At 47.1% G+C, this 23,461-nt stretch overlaps 2 protein-coding genes across 3 annotated transcripts; both read left to right on the top strand.

Moving 5' to 3' along the window:
• The first annotated feature begins 4,937 nt into the window (after positions 1-4,937).
• On the top strand, positions 4,938-10,276 carry LOC123429143 (subtilisin-like protease SBT5.4). The gene is made up of 10 exons (XM_045113205.1): positions 4,938-5,242; positions 5,344-5,411; positions 5,519-5,598; positions 5,741-5,902; positions 7,160-7,256; positions 7,666-8,212; positions 8,297-8,394; positions 8,792-9,034; positions 9,121-9,235; positions 9,310-10,276. The coding sequence occupies exons 1-10, from the start codon at positions 5,150-5,152 to the stop codon at positions 10,144-10,146; spliced, it is 2,340 nt and encodes a 779-aa protein (XP_044969140.1). The 5' UTR covers positions 4,938-5,149; the 3' UTR covers positions 10,147-10,276.
• A 4,669-nt stretch (positions 10,277-14,945) lies between these two features.
• LOC123424408 (subtilisin-like protease SBT5.3) lies at positions 14,946-23,443 on the top strand. Of its 2 annotated transcripts, XM_045108021.1 has the most exons (16): positions 14,946-15,094; positions 15,196-15,263; positions 15,355-15,434; positions 15,826-15,987; positions 17,000-17,099; positions 17,427-17,949; positions 19,179-19,267; positions 19,403-19,651; positions 20,013-20,341; positions 20,433-20,935; positions 22,021-22,167; positions 22,270-22,440; positions 22,522-22,582; positions 22,683-22,768; positions 22,868-22,957; positions 23,088-23,443. In XM_045108021.1, exons 1-16 carry the CDS (start codon positions 15,008-15,010, stop codon positions 23,148-23,150), a joined length of 2,808 nt encoding a protein of 935 aa, XP_044963956.1. In that variant the 5' UTR covers positions 14,946-15,007; the 3' UTR covers positions 23,151-23,443. The 2 variants fall into 2 exon arrangements, with proteins under 2 accessions (XP_044963956.1, XP_044963955.1); XM_045108020.1 differs by lacking the exons at positions 14,946-15,094; positions 15,196-15,263; positions 15,355-15,434; ... (5 more) ...; positions 20,013-20,341; positions 20,433-20,935 and adding an exon at positions 21,708-21,934.
• Positions 23,444-23,461: the final 18 nt, after the last annotated feature.

The following is a 23,461-nucleotide window of genomic DNA, read 5'->3' as shown; positions in this document are numbered from 1 at the left end:
GGAGTGGCTCCATCGTGGATGGCTCCGGGTGTGCCGTAGCAGTCTCCCTTCGCGGAGAGACTACTACTGATGGTGCCGGAGAGGGAGGACCCTTCGGAGTTGTACTCCGAGGAGACCTAGAAGGTCCAGGCCCTCCCTCCTTTGTCGCAGGGAGGAGCTCATCCTCCTGGTCCTTTGTGGCCGAAGTGTTAACCTCAACCATAATGTCATCAACCCCGGTCGTAGTCTTCGGCACGCGCGCGCGGGGGCGGGGGGGGGGGGGGGGGTGGTGGTCCCTGGATACCACCTCCCCGGTCTCCTCAGCTGCAGGGGGAGGTGTGTGGGGCTAGCCAGTCCTGCTTTCAGCCAGATTGGCTGGTAGGTAATCCTCCTCCGAAATTTGATCGGCGGGGAAGTTATGCTACGGGCTGTAATACAAAAAACGAGCCCGGTTAGAACCACGTCGCTTAGAGGAAAGATGTATTTGAATTTTCAATAAATACCTTTTTGCTCGGGGTTTCACCCTGAGGGTCCTTCGGGGGATCGGTGCTTCATCCTCGGACTCCTCGTCCTCGTCCGGAATATCCTCAAATAGGGCCATAGGTGCCCTACGTTGCTTCTTCGGAGAAACGGGAGCTTGATCTCCCTCGGCTTATTCGGACGTCGATCTTTTCTTTGTATGGGAGGAGTCACTCACCTCCTCATCATCTTCTTCTTCATCTTCCTCCAAGTTGCAGGGAGCCAATGTCTCTTCGGACTTGGTGTCTGGGGGACCATTCGATCGAAGACCCTCCCGGATCTTCTTCTGCCCCTTCTTCTGCTCCTCCTTCTCCCTCGGAGCCGTGTACAACTTCTCGGTTAACATGGTCGCCAGCAATCAGGTCATTTTGTCTTCGGGCATGTGTGCCGAACAGTTGATCTGTTCGGATATTTTCCCCCAGATCTGAAAGCGTGAGGGAAGGACAAGGTAAGCACCTTGTCAAAAAAAGAAGGGAAGGAATCTAAAAAGTATGGTAAAAACCTTACCGGCCCTGAAGGACTGAGGAGCGAAAGGCCGCACAGGGTCCGCCGCTCTATCCGGATCCTCCGGGTTGGAGTGCCACATCGAAACGGGTCAACGCTGGCAGGGGAGAAGTCCGCGATGCAACATCACCTGGATCACGTTGGTGAGCTCGATTTTCTCGAGTAGATCGAAGATATTTTTCGTGAGCACCTTCACCTCCGCCGCCTCCTCCCAATCTAGGGCCTTTTCCAACCAGGACACGAGACGGGTGGGAGGGCCAGATCTAAATGAGAGAGGAGTTGCCTCGCATGCATTGCGCGGCTCGATGATATAGAACCACTCCTTTTGCCTCGACTTGATGGTGTCGATGAATGTGCCCTTCGGCCATGTGGCCCCGCCGAGCTTGCTGATCATCGACCCTGCGCAGTCCGCCTTGTTGCTGTTGACAACCTTCGCCTTGACATTGATAACCTTCAGCCAGAATGCCTCACAGACAATGATGAAGGCTGAGAGGTAGGCGATGGATTTCGTGGGGAGATCGTGGAAGTGAAGCCTGTATTAGAACATGACTCCCCGAACGAATGGATGAAGGGAAAAATTTAAGCCTCAAACGAAATGAGGAACAAAAACTACTCGTTCCCCATCTTTAGGAGTGGGGATGACCTTGACCTTCTGTGGAGCACGGTGGGTTATGTTCTTCGGAAAATAGCCTCAACTCTTCAGCTCTAGAATGTCCTTCTAAGTGACAGAAGAGACCTCCCACTTGCCCTTAGAACCGGTGCTTGCCATAGTCGGACTGGTGAAGGGATTCAAAAGGCTGGGAGGAGAAGGGGAGTCGGGGCGCTGGAGCTTTGGGAGCAGGGAATGGTGATCGTGTGCGAGATCTGAGGTGCGTGAGGAGGATGAGGTGATGTTTTCTTTACCTTTTATGGCTCGTCACTGCACCGTAAAATACGCCACTTCCCAATAAAATTGTGCGATTATGGGCGCGTGGGATAAACCCAAACCATAAACCATATCCCTGGAAAAGAGGGGCACGATTTCCATGATGGAACGTGGCAGTAAATCGGTGTCGAACCTCTATTTCGTGAAATGTTACACGCCTTGACCAACTGCGGCCTTTCGAATAGGGAAAGGCGTTACTAATTGTTGAACGGTCCGCATGGAAATTAAAATTTGTATATATACATCTTTGACTGTGCATTTGAAGGTAGGGAAGGCATCAACAACCGAGCTATGATCGGTTAAAGGAAGATAGACGACTCGCAAGCCGGAGTCCCTATGAAGAAGCCAAAGGAAGGATTTGGCATTGGAGGCCAGTTCGGGGGCTACTAAGGGAGTCCGGGATTAGGGAGTCCTTGGGCCGTCTGCCTATTCTCATGGGCCGGACTCCCGGGCCAGTTCGATCGTTAGTAGAAGTATTGGATTCAAGATGTACTCTTTCAAAGACTTGGCATGCAATCCAACGCGATATAGTAATCGGCATATTCCTTCTCTATTGTAATCGACCTTTTTCTAACCCTAGCATCCATGGCATCTATACAAGCCAGGGTGCCATAGTTCGTAGGACACATTAAGCTCATTACGGTTAGGGTTTAGTTCACGACATCCGATCTCGGAGTAGATCAACTCTGTACTCTGTACTATTCCATCAATAACAACAAGAGCATGACGTAGGGTTTTACCTCCATCTAGAGGGCCTGAACCTGGGTAAAACACCGTCTTCGTCGTCTCTTGTTATCCGTCGACCCTAGATCCACAGTTCAGACCCCCTACTCGAGATCAACCGGTTTCGACACCGACAAAAGGCGTGAAATCAATCATAGTCTGTGTCGTCATAGACACGTTTCGGTCTATGTATAGTATGTCCCTTTGTTTACTAGGGAATGAGTAACAAATTTACTTAATACAAAATTTAATATATTATGATATCTACGGCTGTCTCCTCTTTGTACTTTTGTGTTTTACTATTGACCATGATTTCTAGGCATATACTTATATATGTTCCATGCTTCATGATTTTCGCCAACACAAGTTTCCTGAAGAATGTTTTGTTGTCTGAACATCTGTTTGAAGAAGTGTTCAGTTATTTATATTCTTTAGCATGTATTTCTGCAGCAACACGCGGGGTATCATCTAGTTTAGTTAATGGATCATGAAAAATTTATTCCTTTTTTACCATGGTAATTTTTGATAGTGAATCATGGCAAATTTTTCTTGGTTTTCGTACTCAAAACTATGTAGTTTTTACCATGGATATTTTGTGTTTCGTTAAAAAAATGCCATATTATTTGTAACACATGTGCCATGTGTTTAAAACATTTTTTTGCCATAAAATAAAAATGTCCACAAACTTAAAAAAGCATCATGCAATGTCAATTGTCATGCACCCGCCATGGCATTTTTGAAAGTTTGTTGCCACGGCAAACTACTGTTCTTCTAAGTTTGCATGGATCACATGCTCTTGGATGTCAAACTCCAAGCATTTTTTTCATGCCATTTTCCATGTCTTCATATGTACTATTTTATTAACCACATGAAAAAACTAGTTTTGTCTCTGCTATTTACCATGGGTAATTTAATCATGCGTGATTTTGGTATTGTACTAGATGTTTGCAAATTGATTTCTAATATAAGTTGGCAATTAATTGTGTACACTACACTTAATATAAGTTTTGGGCAGTTTTTTTTTCATTTTTTTGTGTGCAGAGAGAACTGTTTTGGATCAAGAGGCCTAGAAAGGGGATTCTTGGAGCCAGGGGTTCGCGCTGCCGGGTAACGCATCGACCAAAATGTTCGATTGGGGGAACTGAAACACCGAGCCTTTCGTTTGATTTGGGGGCGCTCTCCCCAGATCAAACGTCGGATGGAAATTAGTGTCCCTAATAAAAGTTTCCTTTCTCACATTCTTGCCATAAAATTTGCCCGCAATGTGCATCGCGTTATGTTACTGGGCCTGGATCTAGATCACTGAACTCCAGAAGGACTTGATATGACGAGATCCTTTGTAGAATCATCATCCGGCTGGTGTCTAGTGTGATGTTTGTTTTATCAAAGGACACTTTTATTAACTTAAAATGCGTGCATGCACCACATGCGAGCACCAAAACACTCTTTTGTTTGTTGCCTTGGCTCCAGAGTATCTACTTAACTTTCCCGTTCTCTCAAAAGACTAAATCTAATTTACTTTTCCGTAAAAAAACGAGAGTATCTAATTACAAGCCAGTCCAAGATCAAGAAAAAAAATGAACAAACCAGTTAAAGAAGCACTACCATTGGACCCAATGTTTTAAATAGCCGGTTATAGCGAACCTTTGGGAGTTCTCTCCCTAAAGCTATGCACTTTTAATGCTAAACTAAAGATGACGTTAAAACCCCGCTATTTCCCGCTATAGTCCTAAATTTGAAGTCTTTTAGCCTGGTAAGCCGCTATATAAAACCATACTTCCGTATTGTTTTTCATTATTACTCCCTCCGTACCTAAATATAAGTTTTCTAAGATATTTCACTAGGTGTCTACATACGAAGCAAAATGAATGAATCTATACTTCAAAGTATGTTTATATACATGCGTATGTAGTTTATTGATTGAATCTGTAGAAAAACTTATATTTAGAAACGGAGGGAGTATTTATGATACAGAAGTATAGTTTTATAGAACATTGATTGGACGCCACTGCCCATGTTACTGCCACCCCTGGGTTAAGTAAAGCTGCCAAACCAGCCGTACCTATCATCCTAGTAATGGTACACTCACGGGAAAGATTTTTACAGAGTTTACGGAGTAGCAAACGTGGAAGAGTGGGAGGCCCCCCCCCCCCCCCCCCCCCCCCCCCCCCCGGAAAATGGTGGAAGTTGGAAAAGGCCCGTATTAGTCCCGTAAGGGTCCGTGGATGTAGTACCATTTTTGCTACTGTATTATTCAGTGGCCGAGCTCGTGCACCTCGCGATCGCGGAGAAGGTCAGAAAATGATCCCGCCACCACATGCCCCACCGATCTCCTCCAGTTGACTTGTTGAGGCGCGCGTACCTCGTCGTCGTCTTGGTCGACTCTCCATGGATCCATCTGTATAAATTCCATGGCGGGCGACCGGAGATATATAGCAGCTAGCACCAGAAACCCTAGCTGGGAGAGCCTGAGACCACCGGCCGGCGAGGCGAAATAAGATGGGGAGAGGAGCTGGCCGCGCTCTGCCTCTGCTGCTCGCCGTGGCGCTCCTCCTCGCGGTGCACACCACGCCGGCGTCGGCTCTCACCAAGGCATGCATATCCATTCTCATCTTGCTATTACTCGCTCAGTTGGAGGCTAACGAATTTCAGTTTCTTGCATATATGTGTGCATATATATGCAATTAATGCAGTCTTACTTGGTGATGGCCAGCCAGCGGCCGGCCTCTTGGTCCGCTCTGCTCACTCCAATCACCAGCCAGTAAGCTAGCTAGACCACCCCAACACATGCTACTCCTCCTTGGTTGATAGATACAACTACTATCTTCTTCCTTGTTAAGCCACATGACTCAAAACTGCACGCTGCAGGTTCCGGATATTCTACACCTTCGAACAAATCAACGGGATCGGGCTGCAGATCAACATCGACTTCGTACCAGCCCTCAAACGTAAATAAGCTGGCTTAGTATAGTATATGATCACTTATTTATTTATTTTGAGTGCCTCCATCGAGCAGGCATTTTATTCATTTGGGCACACATGCAATCATAACCAGCTGCTGATTAATCTGTTTGGGGCACATATGTTCAGTGCTCCCAGGGGTACTGGTGATCCAAGACAAGCTCCGCGAGGTCCAAACGACCCACTCGTGGAGGTTCCTCGGGCTTGAGGGTTCAGACGGCAGGCCGATCAACGAGTGGGAAAACGTTGCCAACTTCGGCGAGGGAGTCATCATCGCCAATGTCGACACGGGTACAAAACATATCTCATTCTCCCATCTGAATAACTTTAATCTTCTAGTTTCGCAATTTCCGCCAGTGTCGATAACCATTAGGACTGATCACTAGGATCCGTGCAACCATATATACGACGAAGATGAGAAATGCAGCATCAGATGACAATGATTATCGACCAAGAATAATTATTTTGTTTCCGAATCGAATATATCACGTGAGTACATATATACGCTTTGACCTGCAGGGATCTTTTTAATAATAATTAATGAGCACCATGCCCCATGACTCTTAATTATCCTTGGAGTCCACACTCAATTTTTTTCATCCCAGGAGTCTGGAGATGCATTCCAAGGGTAACATGGGGAATCATATCTGCTTGCACAACGATATGCTCCAAAACAGAATCAAACCACAGTACTACATAGTACCATGTACTTCCTTCGTTCTACTCCCTCCGTTCCTAAATATAAGTCTTTTAAGACATTTCACTAAGGGTCTACATACGAAGCAAAATGGATGAATCTATACTTTAAAGCATGTCTATATACATCCGTACGTAGTCCACTAGTGAAATCTCTAGAAAGACTTATATTTAGGAACGGAGGGAGTACAATGTAAGATGTTTTTTGACACTACAATAGTATCATAAAACATTATGGAACGTCGGGAGTAGAGCTTTACTTCAAGTCAACTCAAATCTCGCAAAGAGATCCACTTGTACACATGAAAATTGCAGTGTCAGAGCTACTCTAACAGAGTCATCAAAAGAATCGAAACTTCATAATAATCACCATTGAGGGCATGCAGCAAAAAAAACACCCTTAGTAGAGTCGTCATATCAGCCAATTGCATGCATTATTCAGCGCCCTCCATGTTTGGCCTCTCACCATCCATATTTGGCATTTCATGACCAATTTCTCGATCGCACTCCATCCAACAATATTATGTGGCGCAAAGAAAAGTTTCACGTGGCCAAACCACAAATGGTGATGGAAGGGACATCGGGGAAAAGATATCCCATTGGTGAATGGCTCCCACGAGGTTAATGGAATTTGGACGCTGAAATATTTCGACTCGGATTTTTGCGTCGTCTGGTGAACCTCGAAATGTATATGGAGCGCGCTATGACGACTCTCCTAGATTTTTAGTTCGTCTGATTGAACTAGTTAAGATGGGAGGGTATTCTTTAGATTAGCCATATGCATGCCTACTTACCAACACCAACTCTGACCTGATGCTGGGATGCATGTTTTTTTCGCACATATGTACGAAGGCGTATCACCCACATCTGCAAGCTTCAGGGACGACGGTAGCTTGCCCAAACCGTCTCGCTGGAACGGTGGATGCCAAGGCTACTCCGGCTGCAACAAGTAATTACCAATATTTATCTCATTTGGTTAGGCCTGTTAGCCTTTTTTATGTACCTTGTATGGAACTACTATGTGGAATTTCTTCATGAAAATGGGGGAAACCCCTTTTGCTAAAAAAAAGTAATTACCACTGTCCATCAGACGCAGCTCATTCCGACCATATTTACATGGTGTCTTTATATTTCATGATTAAATTTTGGCAGACAATTTGACCACTAATATAGCGGTTATAAGTATGTCATGAAAATTATACTGCTTGAAACTATACTTCCAATATGATTTGAATTATATGAACTATTGTAATACACAATCCAAAGTTCGTCGTTGGCTGCATACAATTACGGACAGAGTGAGAAAAAAAAAGGTAAACCTAGCATTCCACTGACACGGTGAACTCGCATGGATGCAGCAAGTTGATCGGCGCGAGGCTGTTCAACGAGGGCATGAAGGCGATGAGCGCGGAGGAGGGAGGCGTCAACAGGCAGCAGCTGAACGAGACCGATCTGAACTCGCCGTGGGACTTCGTGGGGCACGGCACGCACACGCTGTCCACGGCGGGGGGCAACCTCGTCCCCGGCGTCGGCGCCTTCGGCCGCGGGACGGGCACGGCCAAGGGCGGCTCGCCGCGGGCGCACGTGGCCTCGTACAAGGCGTGCTTCGAAGCGGGGTGCTCCGACCTGGACATCCTCATGGCCATACTCACGGCGGTGGCGGACGGCGTGCATGTGCTCTCGCTCTCCCTCGGTGCCCCGGCCGCCGACTATGTCTCCGACGTCATGGCGATTGGCACGGCCTACGCTGTCACCCAGTTGGTCGTCGTTGTGGCGGCAGCCGGCAACTCGGGCCCGGCGGCAGGCTCGGTCAGCAATGTGGCTCCTTGGATGCTAACGGTGGGTGCTAGCACCATGGACCGAATCTTCCCCGCCGATATCGTCATCGGTGCCAAGACTATCACGGTATAGCAACTAAATCAACTGGGGACTCCAGCTCAAGTGTTACAACTGTGTCGTCGCAGAGTAACGGAAATTGTTGATTTGCAGGGTCAAAGTCTATCAAACAGCACCCTGCCTGCCAACCAGCCAATTGCGATGATTAGCGGGGAGAATGCCAATGCTGCGGGCCAATCAGTAGCTAGCTCGTAAGATCTTTTCTACTATTGGGAAGCCAACTCTTAATTAAGATCATGTGCAGATTTTTCCGTCAATGAAGATCTTGTTCAAGATAGTATAGATGTTGAAAAACATTGCCCATTTCTCTCAATTAAATTGGACCTTTGAAGCAACTGTGTCCGGAGCATGAATTCAGTAATAGGCACAAGAATTAATGGAATACTCCCTCCGTTCCTAAATATAAGTCTTTAAAGAGGTTTCATTAGTGAACAACATACGGATGTATATAGACATACTTTAAAGTGTAGATTCACTCATTTTGCTCCGTATGTAGACCCCTAGTGAAATATCTTAAAAGACTTATATTTAGGAACGGAGGGAGTAGAATAGAATTGTTGGTAAGATGTGCAGACATGTTGCGTGCAGGGTGTCGTGCCTGCCGGGCTCCCTGGACCCTGCCAAGGTGGCGGGCAAGATAGTTGTGTGCACAGGATCAAGAGGCCGAGGCGCCAAGGGGCAGGTGGTGAAGCAGGCCGGCGGCGTCGGCATGGTCCTCTGCAACGACGCCGCCAGCGGAGCCAGCATCATCACCGACCCGCATATCGTCCCCACGGCTCACTGCTCCTACTCCCAATGCCAGGAGATCTTCAACTACCTCCAGTCCACCGGGTAAGCTAGCTACATTACATTACATGTAGTTACTGATCCATGGATGCATGGGACTAATCCAACACCGATGGCCGGCACTTCAATAGATCGCCGTCGGGTTACATCAAGACGAGGGACGCAGAGGTTGGTGTGAAACCGTCGCCGATGATGGCGGCATTCTCATCCCGTGGGCCCAACACCATCACCCCTCAGATCCTCAAGGTTTGGACATAGATAGATACTCAGTCCATGAACATTCTACACGTCTTATGTTACTGACGATGGGTATATGGCAGCCTGACATCACGGCGCCAGGCGTGGGCGTGATCGCCGCAGTGAGCGAGGAGGTCTCGCCGACCGGCCTGCTTTCCGACGGCCGCCGTGTCCCCTACGGCGTAATGACCGGCACCTCCATGGCGTGCCCGCACGTGGCGGGCATCGCCGGCTTGCTCAGGGCGAGGTACCCGAAATGGAACCCGAACATGATCTATTCAGCCATCATGACCACAGCCAGCAGGGGAGCCAACGACTACAACGCTATCCGGGACGAGACCGGCGGTGCCGCCACGCCGTTCAGCTACGGCTCGGGCCACGTGAACCCGGCCAGGGCGCTGGACCCGGGCCTGGTGTACGACACCACGACGCACGACTACGCCAACTTCATCTGCTCCATGAAACCCACCAACACCCATGGCCAGCTCCCGGTGTCGCTCCCGCTCCCGCTCGAGGAGCTCTCGACCCTGCTCATTGGCATGTTCGACGGCACCGACTCCAACCCGTTCGAGTGCAGCAAAGGCATCAACCGCCCTGAGGATCTCAACTACCCGTCCATCTCGGTGGCCTGCCTGCCCCGCTCCGGCAGCGCCGTCACCGTGAAGCGCAGGGTGAAGAACGTGGGTGGCGGGGCGGTGACGTACAGGGTGAGCGTCACACAACCGGCCGGGGTGAAGGTCAGCGTGAACCCCAACACGTTGAGCTTCAGTGGGAAGATCGAGGAGGAGAAACACTTCACGGTGACTCTCCTGGTCTATGACGCCACCACGGCTGCCGACTACGTGTTCGGCGGCATGGAGTGGCTAGATGGGAACCACCGTGTATGGAGCCCCATAGTGGCCACCACCAAGTGTGTCTAGCGTTTCGACTCAATTGGTACCAGCAATAAAATTGATGAATTACCTTTTTAATACCGGTAAAGGTTGGTAGTCTACGTAGGCTATGTGGTTGGCAAAACAGAATGAAGTAAAAGTATGGCGCAAGCAACCATGTTTCTTCTTAGGAAAAGTATATTTTTCGTCCCTGAACTCTGTCGCAAGTTTACAAATGGTTCCTGAACTTCAAAACCATCAAATTGTAGTCCCTCAACTTTTAAAACCGGATAAGTTTGGTCTTTGATACCGCCTTAGGTGGTTTCTTTGCTGACCGGGTGTGGTTTTTTACTCAAACTGCACGGGACCCGCCTGTCAATGATGGGGATGCACAAAATGGTAAAAAATGGTGCATAATAGAGTCTAACTGGGCTCCTCCCACAGCGTGCAAACTGGAGCTAGCCACGTAACCAAAAAATCATTTGATATTGTCTTGAGTGAATCATACTCTATTACTTCATCTGTTTTTAAATATAAGTCTTTTTAGGGATTTTACTAAGGGACAACATACGAAGCAAAATGAGTGAATCTACATTCTAAAATATGTTATATACATTTGTACGTAGTCTTTTAGTAAAACCTCTAAAAAGACTTTTATTTAGATACGAAGGGAGTATACATTACTCCATATTAAGTTAGGGTGCACACACTGACTCCACACGTTACGCAGGGTGTACACACTTGTATCTTTGTTGTATAAACTCGTACACATCAATATCTCTCATCAGTGGCGCACCTAGCCCACTGGGTCAGGATGGGCCAAGTGCTACTATACACATACATTTCTCTATTTTCTATTCTTTTTGGTCTTCCTTCAATGATATAAAAGCTCTTTTCAAATCTCAGGGTGGGCCATGGCCCATACTGGCCACCCTCTACCTCCGCCACTGTCTCTGATGTGTAGGGTCACACTCTTCCCTGATGATTTAAAGCGTCACACTCCTCTCATGATTTAAAGCCGCATGTCCTGCAACACCCGCCTGATTCGGCTATTCCACAGTCCGTCCTTCTGTTGTTAATGTGAGCCTTCAAGGAGGAGTCAACTGGAAAATATGAAATTTGATATATGATGGTAACAAAATTGTTGCCGATTTAGACTTCTTTGTGTTTCTTGAAATTAAATGGTTTGTCATGGAATGTGAAATTTGAGTATAAAAGTTGTTGAATTGAAAATAATCTCGCAAACAATAACAAAATGAAGAATAGATTCTTGGACATTCCTCACATTGATGGCGGCCATAGAGGAATCACGAAGCAGGAGGGGGCGATGTCGGAGTGGTAGGTGGTGGCGGCTGCCCTGTGCCAATGCGTCGCCAGAGATTTTCCTCACAGCTGGCGTGTATCAGATCCATTTACCCGTGCCCCAGCTTCTCAGCAGTTCCTCATGATGGAGGTGGCGACCTACCTATGGATGGCACCCTTCTTCTGCCATGGTGAGCGACCCCGACCCCCGACAGTGAAGTGTGCCCGCTTTGCGGCAGCTCAAGGGCCAGGTGGGAAGGAGGAGGTGGAGGAGCTGCATCGTCATGCTCGCCGCTGATGATTTAATGTTGTCTTCCCTGCAAGACTTGCTCGATTCGGCTCCTCCACACTCGGTCCTTCTGTTGTTGATGTGTCGCGGGAGCCTCCACAGAGATGGTGGCAAACGAATATGAAATTTGATGTATGACCGTGTACTATAATTCTTGCCAATTTAGACTTCTTTGTGTTTCTTGAAATTAAATTGTTTGCTATAGAATATGAAATTGAGTATCACAGTTGCTGAAATGGAAGTGATTTGGTGAGCAATAATAAAATGAAGAACAACTTTTTGAACATTCCTCATGATGTTGACGGCTACAGCGGCGTCATGGAGCAGAGGGTGGTGATGGCGGCGACCACAACATCTCCGCTGGTGGCGGCAGCCCTGGGTCAATACGTGGGCGGAGATGCTCCTCACAGTTTGCTCGAGATTATCAGGCATTCATCATAACGGAGTCGGCTAGCTAGGCTTCGCGGAGCGACGGTTGGCGGCATCCAAGGTCCTTCTCATGGACGGACATGCTATTTAAGAGGGTACTTTTGCGGGATGTTGTTTAAGAGGCTCTATTTTTCTAATGAAAAATATATTTTATTCTTTTCTTTCTATACAAGATTTTGCACCTTCATAGATTTTATGTTTTATTTTAGTTTGTTGTGAGTGGTATTGCTTAAATTTTATTTCAAGTAATTTCTTACCATCGAAGAAAGGCCATCACGGTTCTCTTGCATTATTTATGAGATTACATCAAAGAAAGGGGTTCATCGACCCAATATGATGTTTCTTATAATTAAAATAAAATACATCTAACTCTTGCATCATATGTTCTGCTTCTCTTTGGAAGTACTTTATTTTGACTTCCATTTGATCGTCGAAATTTAAGCATGTTAGGAATCACATTGGTCAATGAAAATGTGGAATATGGGCGGTGAACTTTAGCACCTGTTGTAACGTGCTCGTGGCATTATCATTTTTTTCCCTAAAGTATTTCTTTGCCACTATAGAGCCATGGTTAATGTGGGGTGAGAGTCATCTTGTTTTAGAGGAGATGACTCCAGGTAGAAATGACCTCCTATGGCGGAAAACTGAACGGGAAGGAGAGAGTCTGACACGAAAAGGGAAGGGTGTGTTATGGCGCAAGGTTTTGTATACAAACTGCATATTGGAAATAATATGACGGATAGTCTAGACTAGTCCTGGGCATGGGCAGCCTGGTCCGACCGGCCCGACCCGACCCGGCCAAAACTCTCGGGCAGGGCCGGGCGTAATCGTGCCATCGGGCCGGTCTTGACCCTGAAAAGTGAGCCCGACGAGTAGACTGAGCTGGGCCCGGGATTGCAAAACACATTTTTTTAGCCTAGATCGGGCCGGGCCGACCGGGCTTTATCGAGCTTTTCCAGGTTCGGGCTGGGTTCGAGCCCGATTTGTCAGGCTCGACGGCTGGAGCGGGCCGGGCTCTGGCATGACTTTTCCTACTCGGGCTTTTTCAAGCCCGGCCCGGGTTATGCACGGGTTTACTCAGGACAAACACATTTCTCGATCACATATGGTATGGATTTGGTGGAGCCCATACTATCAAGAAGTTTGAATTTGGAGGAGCCTGCTGGGCATCCGTACACGCCCGAACATATGAGGAAGAAATAAACTTCAACTTTTGGTTGATCTTAATTATTTGTTTAATTTATTTATATACATTGTAGCCTGTAGCAACGCACATGCATTGCACTAGTAATAATATATGCACAAAGAGTTGAATCGGCAAACACCTAATAGAAATGCAAAAGCACAAGTAAAACAACTAATTAATTGAGAAAAACTAGGAAAAGAAAATACACAGCATGGCATAACTACCTTTTCTTCAATTTTAATTAGGAAAATAAAATACACAGCATGGCATAACAAATCACCCACCAGCACCTAGGCCATCATCTCCACCTCCACTTGACCCGTCGCCTGTAAGCCATCGTGAGGCAACACCCACCGATCAGATCCCTTTGGAACGACGATGAAGACAACCAAAGTTAGAGGAGGTCACATCGTTGCGTGACTGGCGCTATGGCCACACAGAGGTCGTCCCGAGTCGCCTGCTCAAGATCCACCATTACAACCACGCCTCCAAGTTGCGATAGAGGGACGCCCCGCTGGCGCCATCATCCCCCCACACAGGCTTTGCCCAACTGGGATCCGACGGCGTCGGGAGGGGAGGGGAGGCGCAGTGAATCGTGAGGGATCTGATGGCGAGGGGAGACGGAGGCGAAGGGGAGGGGAGGCAGCTGAGAGTAGTCCTTTATGAGCTTTTATTAACTCAAAATGTGCACGCTTTTGATGAAGTTGCACCACATGCGCGCGTGGCAACACCAAAAGGCTAGTTTTGGCAAAGAAAGCACCCTCTTTTACTTGTTGCCTTGGCTCAAGATTTTAACAAACCAGAGCAAGATGAAGAAAAAGAAAACAAGCCAGTTAAAGAAGCACTGTCACCGGACCCCACTGCCACTGCCACCGCCACCGCCATGCTGGTAAGTAAAACTGTCAAAGCTAGCTAAGTACGAGTAATGCTACACCTACAAAGGCTTACTTAAAGATTTTACGTACAAACTGATGTATAAGATTGTGATTGGTTATTGAGGGATGAGGGGCCCCATCCACACTGAAAATCAGGGGGGGAGAGAAGAGTTAGTTTGGAAGGTTAAGTAAACTTTTGTAAGTTTTTGTAGGTCTAGTATTATTGAGCTAAGTACTCTCTCCGGCCCTTTTTGCTCCGAATATAAGATTTGTGTTGAGTCAAACTTCGTAAAGTTTGATAAAATTTAGCTTAAAAATTATCGACATCTACAATACCAAATACATATTATATGAATCTAGTGATATTGATTTGGTATTGTGAATGTTGATTTTTTGTATAAGTTTGATTTGATTGAATTAAAGGTACGTTGACTTTAGACAATATTTCTATGCATAGGAGCAGAGGGAGTACTTTGCTTGCCACAGCACCACCATGCATGCCACCATTCACGCAGCAAGCAAGCGTGTTCTCGCCGCCGGAAATATTGCCACCATGCATGCTGCGTTCGTTGCCTGTCCCACGACCCACGTGTCCGGCCTCGTGCACCTCGCGCTCGCGGAGAAGATCAGAAAAATCCCCCCGCCACATGCACCACCGATCTCCTCCTGTTGACTTCTTGATGAGGGAGCCGCACGTCGTCGTCTTCTTGGTAGACTCTCCATGGATCGATCTGTATAAATTCCATGGCGGGCGACCAGAGATTTATAGCAGCAGCAAAAACCCCAGCTGGGAGAGCCTGAGACCACCGGCCGGCGAGGCAAAATAAGATGGGGAGAGGAGCCGGCCGCGTTGTGCTGCTCGCCCTGGCGCTCCTCCTCGTGGTGCGCGCCACGCCGGCGTCGGCTGCCCCCAAGGCATGCATGCGTGCAATCCTCCCGCTCTCTCCATTCTCATCGTTCATAGTACCCTACGCTGGAGACACTAACGAATTAGTAATTTCTTGCATGCAATGCAGTCTTACTTGGTGATGGCCAGCCAGCGGCCGGCCTCTTGGTCCGCTCTGCTCACTCCAATCACCAGCCAGTAAGCTATCTATAGCTAGACTTCGGTGTATGTTCTTCAGAATCAAGCTAGAAGCCTACTAACTAACTGCTTGCCTAAAAACTGAATGCAGGTTCCGGATATTCTACATCTTCGATTCCATCAATGGAATCGCATTGCGGATCGACAACGTTTTCGTATCAGCCCTCAAGCGTAAGCACACACTAGTATGATTCATATGTATATATGGTGCCATACATGATACATGCATCCCCGAAAATGTTTTATTGAACCATGGTTCAGCCGAACCACGCTCGACACCATTGATTTCTCAATATTGTTCATAAGAATCGGTGCATGGTTGATTAAGAAATGCATGACAAAAAATGTTTGCATATTAAACAATGAATGACATGAAGTGTTGGATTGATTTGACATGAATGCCGCGAATCCACATACGATGTAAAAAGATGTTGAATCGTACGAGGTGGAGCATAGATTCGGCTGAACCATGGTCTTGAATCACGCCTCTCCATGCATCCCCTATATTCGTGCCGGTTATGAATAACTGTTAATCAAGTTTTTGGACGCTACACATATACAGTGCTCCCAGGGGTGGCCGTGATCGAAGACAAGCTTTACGAGGTTCGGACGACGCACTCGTGGGGTTTCCTCGGGCTGGAGGGCCTAGACGGTGAGCCGATTGACGTATGGAAGAACGATGTCGACTTCGGCGAGGGGGTCATCATCGCCAACGTCGACACAGGTACACATCTTCTAGCTTTCTCGCTATTTGAAAACAACTACTTCATCCATCTCTAAATACAATCTTTTTAGATATTTCATTACGGACTACATACGGATTAAAATAAATGAATCTAAACTCTAAAATACATCTATATATATCTGCATATAGTCTGTAGTGAAATCTTTAAAAAAACTTACATATAAAAATGAATGAAGTATTATTTCTAATTAAGTCTATCGTCGATAACCATGAGGACTGCATGCATGCTCACTAGTATTCGTGCAACCATAAGAAGATGAGAAATGTGTCGTCGATGACTATGCATATAGGTCAAGAAATGTTTTCCTTTTGTTTTCAAATCCAGTAAAAGATAGTCGTCACTTCCTTAGTTTTTACATCCGGTTTTGTTAAAACAAATCTAGATGTAAAATAAGTATTGTGCATGTAAGTTTTTTTCTTTTTCCTTTTATATTTGATTTAGTCATTTAGATATGCAATAACTATGTCACATTTAGATATGTCCTAGACACACCCATTTCGCATATAGTATCGTGTGAGTACATGTGGATTCGCATTGACCTGCAGGGATTCTGATAATGAGCACCATGTACGTCCTGCGCCTCTTAATTATCCCTGGGGATGCATAAAAAAAGCCACATACTACATGATAATATATCCCAGCGGTAACATGCGGAATCATATCTGCTGGCACCACGATATATATATGCACCCACGTCCCAAGAATCAAACCACAGTACACAGTAACATGCATCAACTTTACCTAGAGTCAACTCAAATCTTACAAAGAGATCGGCTCGATTGTAAGGATGAAAATTGCAATGATACTTTCCAACGGGGATGCAAATTGATGGATGTTAAGGTGCCTTCTAGGCGCTTTAGCCCTACCCGTCTTTGGGGATTTTTACTTCATTTTGCTGAACTAGTAAGCATCAGAGGCATGTCTCTACTTACCAACACCACTTCTGACCTGGTGTTGATATGTTTTTCTTTCTTTCACGCATGTACAAAGGTGTATCGCCAATATCTGCAAGTTTCAGGGACGACGGCAGCTTGCCCAAACCGGATCGCTGGCGCGGTGGATGCCAACAAGGTTACTCTGGCTGCAACAAGTAATTATCATCGGCCACAGCTCACTGTCCTTGTTTATATTTCACGGTTAAACTTAATTTTAACATCAATTTGACCACCATAGCCGTCACATGTGATGAAAATCACACCGTCGGAAACAATATTTTCAATATGATTGGAATTGTCTAGAACTTTGTAGTATATGATCCACATTTGGTCATTGGCATGATAGAAAGACCGACGGAGGGAGTAGCAGCTAGCTTTGCGGAAAAAATATAACCTACTTCCTCCGTCCCGTTAATGTTCTTATATAACGGGACGGAGGAAGTAGCATATATTCCACTGACACGGTGCACACGCTCATGCAGCAAGTTGGTCGGTGCGAGGGTTTTCAACGAGGGCATCAAGTTGTTGAGCAAGCAGCTGAACGAGACCGAGGTAAACTCGCCATGGGACCACGATGGGCACGGTACGCACACGCTATCCACGGCTGGCGGCGCCTTCGTGCCCAACGCCGGCGCCTTTGGCCGCGGAACGGGCACGGCCAAGGGCGGTTCGCCGAGGGCGCATGTGGCCTCGTACAAGGCGTGCTTCACCACAGGGTGCTCCAGTCTGGACATCCTCATGGCCATACTCACGGCGGTGGAGGACGGCGTGCATGTGCTCTCGCTCTCCGTCGGCTCCCCCGCCTCCGACTATGTCGCCGACACCATTGCCATAGGAACGGCCTATGCTGTCACCCAGTCGGTCGTCGTCGTGGCAGCTGGTGGCAACGATGGCCCGGCGGCAGGCTCCATCAGCAATGTGGCTCCGTGGATGCTCACCGTGGGTGCGAGCACCATGGATAGACTGTTCCCCGCAGATGTCATCATCGGCACAAAAACTATCAAGGTAATTATTCCCTCCGTTTCAAAATAACTAAAATTCTAGGTTTGTTCTAAGTCAAACTTCATTAAGTTCGACCAAGTCTACACAAAAACAAATCAACATCTACTACACAAGATTTGGTTCATTAGATTCAGTTTATTTTGATATTGTATATATATTTGATATTGTACTTCTAGATCTTAATGGATTTTTCTATAGACCTGGTCAAAATTTTAAAAGTTTGATTTAGGATAATCCTACAACTTTAATTATTCCAAAACAAAAGGAGCGACTTGCTTTTCCATGATGTTATAACAAGGAAAAAGATTTCCTTCAACCGATCGATCCTACATGAACGTCAACCATCTTCATGTTCGTTGGATGAGCTCAGTCAGATAGTCAATGTCCACGTTATGCAACTGATCCATTGTTTCAAAAATAGGTTCTCCAACTAGTCCTTTGTTGCAAACCGATCAAGGGCTAGACCCCGTAGCGGCTAGATCCCGCAACATGACCTATGTTGCAAAACAAATCTCGCAACACGACCTATGTTGTAAAAAAAATCCCACAACATGATCCATATTATAAAAAAAAATCTACAACACGATCCATGTTGCAAAAACAAATCCGACAACACGATCCATGTTGAAAAATATTTCACAACACGGTCAATGTTGCAAAAAAAACTGCAACACAATCCATGTTGCAAAAATAGATTCGACAATACGACCCATATTGCAAAAAAAAATCACAACATAATCCCTATTGCAAGTGTTTCCGCAACAAGACATACGATGCAAGATTGAATTGGTAGATCTGACGGCTCGCTGAGTGGTCGATCTTTTTAAAAGATCCGTCGGCAGAAGCGTAGCAGGCCCCTTATAACAAAGACCTATATGTATCTAGTATATGCTACCTCTCTTTTTCGGTTTGAAAAGACCCTACGCCGGCCGTTTTGAGTGTTTTATATCACAAAATTGTAGCATTAGAAACTTCAGATGTTATGTTTTCCAATGATATAACTTTTGTGATGTACTCTCTCCGTTCCAAATAAGTGACTTAAAAATGACTCTACTTTATACTAAAATCAGTACAAAATTGAGTCATTTTTGAGTTACTTATTTTGGGAGGGAGGGAGTAAAAAATTTCTATTACATTGGTTGAATGGGTATATAGACATATGTGAAGGCCTTTTTAACCGAGAAAGAGGGAGTATGATTGAGAGTTGATGCCTGAAACCAATAAATATGCAGGGACAAAGTCTATCAAACAGCACCAGCCAGCCATGTGTGATGATCAGCGGGGAGAAGGCCAATGCTGCAGGCCAGTCCGCAGCCAACTCGTAAGATATTTTATATTTAGAAAAGAGTCAACCCGTAAAACATTGTTGGGATATTAGCTTGTACAATGAACTATCAAGGCATTAATTTCTAGCACCACACCAATTGTTGGTAAGATGTAGATATGTTGCTTTCAGGGCGTTGTGCTTGCCTGGTTCCCTGGACCCGGCCAAGGTGAGCGGCAAGATAGTCGTGTGCACCAGAGGAGGATCCAACGGCCGAGTCGCCAAGGGGCAGGTGGTGAAGGACGCCGGCGGCGTGGGCATGGTCCTCTGCAACGATGCCGCCAGCGGGGACAACGTCATCGCCGACCCGCATATCATCCCGGCCGCTCACTGCTCCTACTCCAAGTGCTTGGAGATCTTGAGCTACATCCAGTCTACTGGGTAAGCTAGCAACCGGTTCACTTATTTACTCCCTTCGTTCCGAAATATAGTGTGTATTATAAATGTTTTTACCCAAATTTTATGAAAAAATTTAGCATCGTTCAGGATACCAAAATCAGTACCGCTAGGTTCATTGTGAAATATATTTTCATATGGTATATATCTGGTGTTGTAGATATGGTTGATCTTCCTTATAAACTTGACCAAAACTTGTAAGTTTTCATTTTCGTGAAGAACAGTATACACTATATTATGGGACAGAGTGAGTATCTTGCCAAACTCAAAAAATAAGAAAAATGAGTACCTTGTAGATACACGGGCTAATCCATCATTGATCACACCTTCTGTTCTGTTTGAATAGATCACCAGTGGGTGAGATCAAGACGAAGGACGAAGAGGTGGGTGTGGAGCCATCGCCGGTGATGGCGGCCTTCTCATCCCGTGGGCCCAACACCATCACCCCTCAGATCCTCAAGCCCGACATCATTGCGCCAGGTGTGAGCGTGATCGCCGCGTACAGCGAGGAGGTCTCGCCGACGGGCCTGGATTCGGACCACCGTCGTGTCCCGTACATGGTAGAGTCTGGCACATCGATGTCGTGCCCTCACGTGGCAGGCATAGCCGGCCTTCTCAGGAAGAAGTACCCGAAATGGAACCCAAACATGGTCTATTCCGCAATCATGACCACCGGTACGCTTGCGGTTCCGCCATCACAATTATCTAATTTCTGAACGCAAACAATCCCATCTACTGAACTAACTATGTTGTACTTGTTGCACAGCCACCAGGTTAGCCAACGACGACGCCGGGATCCGGGACGAGACCGGTGGTGCCGCTACGCCATTCAGCTACGGCTCGGGTCACGTGAACCCGGTCAGGGCCCTGGACCCGGGCCTGGTGTACGACACCACGATACACGACTATGCCAACTTCATATGCTCCATGAGGCCCACCGATACCCAGGGCCTGCTCCCGGTCCCCCTCCCTCTCGGACTTGAGGAACTCTGGACCCTGCTCATCCGCATGTTCCGCGGTGCCGACTCTGACCCGTTCAAGTGCAGCAAGGACAACAACCACCCCGAGGACCTCAACTATCCGTCCATCTCCGCGCCCTGCCTGCCCACCTCCGGCAGCTTCACTGTGAAGCGTAGGGTGAAGAACGTGGGTGGCGGGGCGGCGTCATACACCGTCCGCATCACGCAACCAGCCGGGGTGACGGTCACTGTAAACCCTAGCACATTGAGCTTTGACGGTAAGAATCCAGAGGAGGAGAAACACTTCATGGTGACACTTAAAGTCTACAACGCCGACATGGCCGCCGACTACGTGTTCGGCGGAATCGGGTGGGTGGACGGGAAGCATTACGTGTGGAGCCCCATCGTGGCCACCACCAAGTGCGGCTAGCGTTTGGAGTTGGTCGATACCAGCAATAAATTGAGGGATCACCTATATTAACACATGCAAATGTTTGTAAGCTACTCAGGTTATGTGATTGACAAAACAGAGTATCGCGCAAACAACCATATAACATAAAGTTAAATACTTGTGAGAGTTCAAGCTCTCATTTATTTTGGGAGTATTCGATGCACTATATCTCTTGCCTAAGTTTTGTGTTTGTGGTTGTGGATGTGGGTTCAAAAGAGCAAAAACAAAAACTGAAAGGTCAAAAAAAATAATTAAAACTTCTAAATTTGCGGGAGTTCAAAATATTGAAAGTTTCCGTTTCAAAAAAAAAATCTTGAAAGTTCAAATGTTACAGAGTTTAAAATTTTGGAAGTTCCAACTAAGAACTTTCAATCAAGTTTTCATTTTTTTTTCTTCAAAACTTGCACAAGTTGTGAAAAGTTTGAAATCTTGAAACTTCCATTATGGACTCATCGAGGCATGTCGGTGTCATTTTCTTCTATGACGGTAACGAATGTCTACCAAAATAGAGAGTTTGTATTCAATTATTATTTTTTAAATCCAGAAAAAAAAAGGAAGCAGGCGGGCCGGCCCAATGGGCCGGCGTAATGTCATGAACTCATCATATAGTTGTAGTGTTGGGTAATCTTATCATTAGCATGAGGCATCCCGACTCCATCCATCGTACGGTACGCGCGAAGGGATAACGTCCGTTCCATTCCATCCTCGCGCGCGGCTGCTCCGGCCATGGCGTCCACCACCTCCTCCTCCCTCGGCGCCATCCTCCAGCGCTTCCCGCTCCTGGCGCCCCGCCCCGCCTCCCGCCGGCCCCCCACCACCCGCCGCGCCGTCGCCAACAAGATCTCCTGCATCGGATGGGTACGTACGAATACCATCGCCAACGCTTGATTGTCTGCCCGGTGCTCTGCTGACCGACGCGCTCGCTCTGGGACGCACGCACGCAGGACCCGGAGGGCATCCTGGCGCCGCCGCAGCCGGGCCACATCGCGCGGCTCGAGTTCCGGCGCAGGCTCGACAGCGACGCCGACGCGCGCGCCGCCTTCGACCTCCAGGTCAAGGAGGAGCAGGAGCGCCGCCGCAAGGAGCGCGAGGTAATCCATCCATATTCATTCCGTCCGCCGAGCACGGCCTGAGCTGAGCTGACACCTGACAAAGATGACGCTGACAATGGCGGCGTGGGTGCGTGGGAGCAGGCGCGGGTGATACCTGAGACGGACGCCGGGCTGGTGGAGTTCTTCCTCGACACGGACGCGCGGGAGATCGAGATCGAGATCGGCAGGCTCCGCCCCAGGCTCAACAAGGCCTTCTTCGACCACATCCAGCGGGAGATCGCGCAGATCAAGTTCGCCGTCACCCGAACTGCGGTCTGCAGACCAACTTGAGCTCCCACTACTTGATTATTAGTTCCAGCTTCATTTTGATTTCTTCTGTGTGTGCTCGCGCAGGCAAACGAAGACAGGCTGATCGAGCTGGAAGCGATGCAGAAGGTCATCGGCGAGGGAGTCGGTCAGTCAACAAAAATCTAAAGCTCCATCAAACTTGCTGAATAACCCAAGCTTCTGTGTGTCTGTATCTGTAACTGATGTCCTTGCTGATGATGGTGCAGAGGCCTACGACAAGCTGCAAAACGACCTCGTGACGGCCAAGGAGCGGCTGACCAACATCCTGCAATCCAAAGATAGGAAGAAAACAGTAAGATCTGAAACCATATGAGTTCAGAATGCTGTCACTTATCTGGTAAGTATGTATGAACCTGCTGAGCTTTTGTAATTCTGAATTGATGTTACCCAGCTGCTCGACATGGTCGAACGGAACGAGCTCAACATGTCCATATTGACGCTTCTCGACGAGAACATAGGGAGCGCCAAGGCGAGTAACCAGGTGATGTGCTGTCCCCAGCCGGCATCTATCAGGAGGATCAGATAACTTGATTTACAAAGTAGCAAGCCTTTAGATCTTGGGCATGTGATTATATTTGATATTCTCCTAACTGGTATTATCTGCTTCTCAGGAGGAAGCTGTGGCTTTCATGGAGGATGTGCGCTCATCTATGTTGAAATACATAACAGTATAAATTTTTGTGCCGGTGACCAGTTATCTCTGGCATTGGACTTGTATTCAGCACATAGTTGTTCAAATCAATGCCATGTGGCCTGTAATTTACAAGGACATCTTCTGGGCTGTAATTTTGTTTCGGTTATATTTAGTTGCTCTGTTTCATAGACGCTACAATTGTTGGTAGCTGTATGGGCAGTGAGAAATTGTACAACCGTATACTTGTACCACGAACAAATACAACAAGACTACGACCCGGCCTCCATGTCGGATAGCTGGTTTACACCTGATACATTTGTATGGTTTCCTGAATTTGTTGGTGTTTTGTTA

Source organism: Hordeum vulgare, chromosome 2H (assembly GCF_904849725.1).
Source record: "Hordeum vulgare subsp. vulgare chromosome 2H, MorexV3_pseudomolecules_assembly, whole genome shotgun sequence".
NCBI classification, from domain to species: Eukaryota; Viridiplantae; Streptophyta; class Magnoliopsida; order Poales; family Poaceae; genus Hordeum; species Hordeum vulgare.
Note: the sequence above shows the minus strand (reverse complement) of the source record. Positions and strands in the feature narration are given on the sequence as shown.

Bases quoted from the DNA above. Each gene is read 5' to 3' on its own strand.
- LOC123429143 (XM_045113205.1), top strand. From the start codon at position 5,150: ATGGGGAGAGGAGCTGGCCGCGCTCTGCCTCTGCTGCTCGCCGTGGCG. The intron at 5,243-5,343 runs GCATGCATATCC...CAATTAATGCAG, and splicing joins CGGCGTCGGCTCTCACCAAG to TCTTACTTGGTGATGGCCAG. The intron at 5,599-5,740 runs GTAAATAAGCTG...ACATATGTTCAG, and splicing joins CTTCGTACCAGCCCTCAAAC to TGCTCCCAGGGGTACTGGTG.
- LOC123424408 (XM_045108021.1), top strand. From the start codon at position 15,008: ATGGGGAGAGGAGCCGGCCGCGTTGTGCTGCTCGCCCTGGCGCTCCTC. The intron at 15,988-16,999 runs GTACACATCTTC...GCATGTACAAAG, and splicing joins CATCGCCAACGTCGACACAG to GTGTATCGCCAATATCTGCA. The intron at 22,441-22,521 runs GTCTGCAGACCA...GTGCTCGCGCAG, and splicing joins TCGCCGTCACCCGAACTGCG to GCAAACGAAGACAGGCTGAT.